The sequence below is a fragment of the Falco biarmicus genome, chromosome Z (assembly GCF_023638135.1).
Source record: "Falco biarmicus isolate bFalBia1 chromosome Z, bFalBia1.pri, whole genome shotgun sequence".
Lineage (NCBI taxonomy): Eukaryota > Metazoa > Chordata > Aves > Falconiformes > Falconidae > Falco > Falco biarmicus.
This window is the reverse complement of record NC_079311.1, coordinates 57,275,527-57,283,223: the sequence shown is the minus strand read 5'-3', so window position 1 is coordinate 57,283,223 and position 7,697 is coordinate 57,275,527. Positions and strand designations below refer to the sequence as shown.

Here is a 7,697-nt window from a genome sequence, read left to right as displayed (position 1 = left end):
TGATTCTAGTCCTGTTTGACTAGATGGTCCCTTGTAATCTCAAGGATTCTGTGATCCCGTGGTTCAGGTGAGTACTGCTGCCTTCCAAATGGTCTCTTTGAACACAATGTGCTTCTCATCCTGCCACTAACTTTTACAGAAGGGCACTTGTCCCAACGGAAAATGTAATTTAGCTGTGCTGGCAGGTGAATTTGCTGGTATTTTATGGCATAGCTCAAACGACATGATGCTGAAGAGCAGATGCTAGAAGCCTGTATGGTAAAAAGCCACAACCATGCTCCCCAGTGAGACTACACCAAACAATTTGTTGCTTCTAGTCACATTGGCACTATATCCTACTACCATTTTCAGTAATTCAGCCTGAACTACTGTGGTTTTGTAAACTGTTAAAGTTATGTCAGTCACCAATCAATACTGCTCCAAATTTGCCTTTATTTCCCCCTAGTGTAGACTACTATTTATCTTAGATCATAAGACCAGTTACTACAATACACTGTCATTAAACAGGTAAGATTATAGACAGTTTTCTTTCATGTTGGACATTATTAAATCATTGTTAGACTATGCTCCCTTCCCATCTTTACTTCCTTTTTCTCTCTTCCCCTCTCTCAAATCCGTTGTTACGCTATTAATATTCTTTTACCACACCTCTCTCTTTCCAGCTGAACCCAGCAACTTGCCCTCTCCTAATCCTCTCTGCCACCTGCGACCTCTTTCTCTGTTCCTGGGACCCACTCAAGCCCTGTCTTGGCCAGCCCTCTACTGACGTACCCTGAAATTGTTCTCTCTCTCACTGGTCTCCCCAAATCCCTCTTGCTCCTTTTCCTCCAGCGTGCTGGCACTATATCTCATATATGCTGGGTACAGAAAAATCTGAGGTCTTAGGAAACAAAATTACTGTCCAAGTAAATGTCAGCGCAATCACAGCTGAATAACACAGGAATCTTGCAGTTTCCAGACTTGATGAAACTCCTAATCCAGCAATAGCCACAGAATGGTCTGGGTCTCTGTCATAGTGCCTAGACACTGTAATAAGACAAACAATTTTAACAGTAGTTTTCCCTCTGCTAGATGCATGGTCCATTTTTAGGAGCCTTACATCTTTGTGTAAGTTCATGTATGTTGCTCTTTTCCAAGCATTCATCTCTCATGTTAGTAAGTACAAGACTTCAGGAAATGCAGCCCACTTTATGAGATTATGGCTGCAGTTTTTCTCCAGCACATCATATATATAGATACACACTGTACTTCAGCCTTAGAAAGTTTTCTTCAACTCCTTGCAGAGAAAAGCAATTAACTGGTGGAAAATACCAGTTGTTATATTTTATTAGTATCACCAGTTGCCATAAGAAAGAGATGGCACGTGGAATTTGGGTTAGGCTAGTTATGGAAATGTGCTGTTTGATAGCTATTAAAAACCATACAAACAGCCCTTTTCTCCATTTCAGTACAGAGACATGACTATTGTTGCTGAAGCCCAGGACAAAGTCAGTACTGAGATTTTAAAACGTATCCTTTCTTCATGAAGACTGTCTTCATGAAAGCAGACTGCCATCTACTGCAGCTAGTGCTCTAGTGACTTTCTGATAAAAGCACAAGTATGCTTCTTCACAGTCCCAATGTGTTACGCATGAGTCTTCCCACTACATCTTGAAAGACATGTAGCTTCAGCACATCTTACTTGTCAAAAGTGCGAGTCCCAGTCCCAGAAGCTTGGCTAAAGGGATACTTGATAGAATAACTAGCTAGTTCACCATGTGATCAAAAATCCTTTCATTGTCAGAGAACGTGTAAGAGATTTTACAGGTGTGTGGACTGCCTTTCAGAAAGTTTTGCATGCAGCCCAGCAATTTGAACCAAGTGTCATAATCCTGAGAGTGTCTGTGCTTGACTATGTGTGATCCACTAGTTAGGAGCTTACTATCCTGCACCTAGAGGAGTTTGATATATAAGTAAAATGAAAGAATAGATAAACAAGGTCTCTGTAAAAATTAATATCATTACATTTAAAAGTAGATGTGAGGATACTGTGTTTATCTTCAAAAAAATCCTTATAAAAAGAATAAAGTCTTAAAATCTTTTTTTTTTTTGGTTTATCAGAATACTTAATGGTAAGGTAGAACACTATGTGAGAACATTAATACCTTATTTGTTTAGAGACAATTAACTAGATAATGTAATTGTATTAAAGGCAGTTTTATTAGGATGCTTGGAAGTGCAGTGTGTCTTGTCCACAATTACGTATTAAGACAGAAATACAGCATTACTCTTTATTGTGTACTAAGTGCCATAGCAATTCTTTGACAGAAGTGTTGAAAGAAATCAAAACAATTTCCTCTGCTGCAATATTATATAAATTGCACTAAAATTTGACAACCACAATGAATTGAAACACACTGCAAAGAGGCAAGTTGCACAAAGCCACCCTGATGAACAATACAAGTGACCACACTGTTCCCAAGGAAGCAAAACTTTCAAACAAGTCACATGCATAAAGTGTTTGTGTTCTTCAGAGAACAGTATTGTAGCTAGAACTGCAGTATCATTTCATAAGCAGAAAAACGCTGCCCATATCCCCAATATCCTTCTCAGATCTATGCCAGGACGTATCTTCCCCCTTTGCACTCCCCAGATTTTTATTCCATGATCCACTGATACAAAGAATCTAACAGAAACTGTGTCCAGCTGGTGAATCAGACAAGTATTTCTATTTAATTCATTAGCATTTGTCTTCATTTCCTCTTCACTACATGCTTCACTTACCATAAGTAAGCAGAGCAGAAGTACTCCAAAGACTAAAAAAACTTCCCTAATAACTCCTCCACGAAAAATTGCTGAACTTGCAGTGATTACCTTTCAAACACAGTAAGCACCAATATCATCTCCTGACATGAGGAATATTGCAAAAGATAGCCAGGTTACACACCCGACATATCACTGGAAGGACACAATCAGCTTCTACAGCACACATACCTCCCTTTGGAGGAAAAAAAAGAATCAAAAAATCAGAAAAATCTAAAGGCACAAGTCACATTGATATGCTTTAAAAGCAGGGGTAAAAAAAAAATGGGATAACCCCTTCTTTGGAAGCATGTGCAAGTATGTATACACCACTGCTGCCAGCATGCATGTATGAGCAACAGGAGACAGGAGAGGAGGAGCGGTGTCAGAAGAGGCAATACACTCTTTGCAAAGCTTAGTGTAAGCATACAGCCCTTATGCCTCAGACATGCTCTGTATACCTCTTTGTAAACCAACAAGAAGATGACAGGATCCCAAACAATATCCACCAAGCATGTCTTTGCTTTGCAACTCCTCCCCACCTCTCCCTAACCGAAATTTCCCCAACTTTTATCACAGCATTCAAAAACAAGCAGTTTTCCATTTCTGTCACATTGCTGACAACACTTGAAGTTTAAGGCCTCTTTCTTTGGTTATATTGCTATCTGAAATTAAGATATTGCAGGTAAAACAAAGAAGTCAATACACTACTGTATTTGGAGATCAATGCAAATGAATATGCTCAATATTATACTGAATTTTTCTTCCTACCCTACCTCTATTCCCAAGAAAACTTTTAAAATCATACAAGGCACAAATGGCTAACAAATTTCAGCAAGGTCCTGTCTCTTCCTTGCTGTTCCTCTTTTGGCCCTGGTTTAACAATCTTCCGTGGCTTCAGGTGATGACAGTGGGTCCCTTTCGCCCTGTCCTCTCGTGAATCTGAGATATTTTCAGTGCAATTGCTATAAGAGGACTCAGCACAGCCTAAAGAGGAAGAAATACATTGAATTACATAAAATATAAATATCAACAAACCCATTTATAAATCCCCCTTTTAACTGTAGCATTATATAATAATAGTAAATAATTTAATAATAAACACTGACACAACTACAGTATCTATATCGTCATACTTGACAAAATGAAGTACCACGCTAACCATATGTTTTGTGAAGCACTACAATAAGTGTACCTAGGCTACACAGAAAAGAGAAACCAGTAAAAATACTATACTGATCATGTCTCTCTATGTAACAGGAATTGCAGAGCTTTGGCAAAATTTGCTGTCCAAAACAACCTAGAAATCACAGAAGTAAAATTATTTATATTCTGATGAGTGGAAGCTATGTAGATGAGATTTTTCTTCCTATATGTACTTAATCTGTGAAGTTTAGGGTCAGAACGTAATCCAACAATTACCTTAACAGAAATCACAGAAGTGTGTTTTTAATACCACCTGCAATTGTATTAAATAGCATAAATTCCAACAGAAGCAGCCTGAACTCTCAAGTTCCAGGCTACAGACCTTATTAAATGTCTGCATGTATGGGACTGCCCAGATGGGTGAATGCAGGTAACAATAACAGTACCTCATGAAACCCAAGTAAAACACAATTTTTCACATGGCAACTGAATCTTTTCTCAGTTGATTAAATGATACGTAAAGATAAACCAGCAGACCAGAGTTTTGTGCAAAAACCTTCTTTTCAGAGAATCATATATTTGAATACCAGACTAGTAAGGTAATTTTTTGATGCTCAAAGATTTCCCGCTGCTGCCCCTTTCAAATAGACTACATTCTGGCTTTAAACCTGTCAGGTTTAAAAATCAAATCAAACACAACAGTAATTCTGAAGAACTTAAATTTACAGTTATCTTTTGTATATTCTTAATATAATAAATACTTTGAATCCGTTTCAGCCACCTAACAGTTTCTGACAGTATGAGGCGTTTGCTTTATTTATACAAATGGTCAGACGTTTAAATCAAGGGTGAGGAGACAACCTTACTGTGCAAGCAGCCATGGAATAACACCATGACTGCCACTGGTGTCAAGTGAGTTTACGATCAAACTTAGTTATGTATGGGTGTGAGCAGTCTGACATGTTATTGTTCAAAAAGTTCCATTTTTGTAGATATCTACCTACTGAATAATCACTGAAGCAGAATAAAAGCCCACTAAAGTCAAACATGCTTAGATAAAAGATTAATATGCAAAGTAGAAATTCGTAATTGTGGGCAAATTCTGCAAAAAAAAAAATTAAAATGTGCCAATTTGTAAGATCTTTCATATATCATTCCTTCCCTCCAGCAACATGGATTAAGGAGAACTGAAGTAAGACCAAAGCACATGAAGTCCCTCTGGGCACTCCCTTAAGAAGCCTCTTCCTTATTTAATCTAAAAAGCACAAGAAAATTTAAAGAGCAACTCTGCTAACCAGCTTTACTTGACCCTGCTTTCTTAAGCACCAAATGCACTCTGAAGAAAAAAACTCAAACCAAACAAACTTGACACAATGCTTTGAACAACGCACAAAATCAAATGAGTTTATATGACACCCATTTACATAAACAATTTAGCTGCTGCTGTTTTGCCAGGTCACTCCAATTACTACTAAATATCCTGCTTGCTACAATCATGCTTCTCAACTGAGAAAGTCCTGGTTTAGTTCTGTCCTCTCACATTTCAATTTAATGACAGTTTCTTTATCCTACAGATGTAAAAAAGCCAAAAGTGCATTCTCTTCAGAATGGCAAGAGCCGGGCAGAACAGCAAGGAACTGGAGCTGTATATGCCTTTTAAAAGCTCCTTTATCTCTGTAATAAATAGTTTACATTTCAGTTGCAAAAGAGAAATCCCAGCCAGCAATCATCTACAGTTAATATGATTCTACAAAGACTTCTATATCTTAAAGAGATCTTGATTTTAAAATATTTTTCAAATGTTTCTTTCTACTTAAGAAATTACTATTGGTATGTTGACTCGAAATGGCAATTACAATCACACTGTACGTTAGCATATTTAGCTCTTGGAAACAGTTTGGGAGATATGGTATGTTATCCTTTAGACAAAATTTAAGAACTGAAAATTAAAAGAACTTACTTAAATCAGAGTTTTGCTTTAGTTAACAACAGATAGAAGTGATATCTCTAAAGAAATAACTGGTAGGAATGATTATTCATACTAGCAAATACATCAAAGAAGCAGATATCTAACATAAAGCAAACAAAGAGCAAAAGCCCTTTGCTTGGGAATAATCTGTACCAAAGCTGTCAGAGGTGTATCATTCCTGCTTGGCTCATATAGCTTTTTTTTTTTCTCTCTGTATCTTGCAAGAAAATTCTGTATAACTGTCTTTCCTCTAGTCAAGTTCTCAGACAAGATTTGCCCTGTGATGCATCGATTTTACCAAAGGCTCAAGCAGGGCTGAAATGTACCTGCTTGCAGGTTAAAGGCTCAGCATGTGTCTGGAGTTTGGCTTTAGAAAATACTTTTCTAAATAATTTTCTCAAATCAGGTGGACAAATGCCATCTATATGTCAAGAAACACTTTGTGAAAACCTACTATGTGTAGCACTTGCAGTAAGACTTGCCAACTTCCATAAAAAATCAATGCAGTTCTGATGCAAAATGATCTGTCCAGTCTTTGCCTGGAAAGTTCGTGAATCTTTTCTCTTCAGTCTCTCCTCCAGCCTGCACTGAATTTCAGTCTTTTTAGGAAAACTAAATGTAGGTGAGTTTTACACAGTCTAGGCACAGACATTTTCCATAGGTCTCAAATTCACCTTTCCCAGTTCAATGTAAGCCTCAAAACCAAGTTGCTCCATCAGTCTCATAAGTAATAAGAATTCTGCAGAATTTATCTGGGAAAAATAGAACAAAAGAAGGCTAACAGAATGGTAATGCCCTCAAATAGGATCCAAACATTTTACTGAACACCAGCTAACTACAGCTCTCTTCTGCACTTCTCGAGTTTTGCTCTGTCTTCTCTTACTGTACTGATCTGCATTTTGCATTCAGCATCATGCCCACCAGTGTTATTTTGAGGTCTCTCAGCTTTACTTATACCCAAGTGAATGTACAGGGTGGAAGACTAGGAACATGGTCAATTATTTGTATATATGTCACTATTTGTAAAACATTAAAGGCTAAACCATTTGCTCTCTGTATTCTGGGATCACCAGGACAGCTAATGGAACCCATTCAAATTGATCAGTCTTAAGAGAATGTCCTACTGGCGATAAAGATCCAGCATCAATCGGCTAAACCTTGTGTGACTGTTACGCAGGCATTTAGTCACCTGAATTACTAATAATCAAAATGGCACTTTGGACAGTAATTATTTCAGAACAAATGTTCAGACCTTGCAACAGATTTCTAAGCAGAGCTGGCATAATACTACCTGTTCCAGAAGAATTAATTTCCATAGAACAATTGTTAATGCCTCAGAATTAAAGAGAGATAAACAAGTGGGTTAGTACAGCATGAAGTTCTCAAAGAAAGGCTATAGTTTAACTTCTGGAGCTTTGTAAAGACAGAAGATGTGCCAAGTGTTTTCCATCTCTCTCTAAAAACTGCTGTCCATTCTACTTCATCAGCTGCTTGCCTGTCAGCAACAATTAAAGTAGTTTTCCCATTCGTAAAGGCAGCCTTGAAAAAAGCATGCTTGCAGAATGCTTCAAAGTCACCAAAAGCTGTAATTGCTAGGTGTTGTTGGTATTATTATTTTATAAATTACGATAAACCTTGATGTTTCAGGCCTGGGCTAGAAATCTTTTTCTCTCCTAAAACTTAAATTCCTTTCCATTCCTTCTCTTTTTATCATTTAAACATTACACAGAAGTTTGTTTAGAGAGGTCAGGGTAACTGAGACAGCTCTATGCCCTGGAACAAGGACACAGAGGAATCAAGA

At 37.6% G+C, this 7,697-nt stretch overlaps 1 protein-coding gene across 1 annotated transcript in view; it reads right to left on the bottom strand.

Moving 5' to 3' along the window:
- Positions 1-2,175: 2,175 nt before the first annotated feature.
- The window catches only part of PGM5 (phosphoglucomutase 5), a 78,319-nt gene continuing 72,797 nt past the window's right edge, over positions 2,176-7,697 (bottom strand). The window contains exon 11 of the mRNA XM_056325501.1: positions 2,176-3,768. Within this exon, the coding sequence (XP_056181476.1) occupies positions 3,679-3,768 (90 nt within the window). The 3' untranslated portion in view covers positions 2,176-3,678. The remainder of the gene's footprint in view (positions 3,769-7,697) is intronic.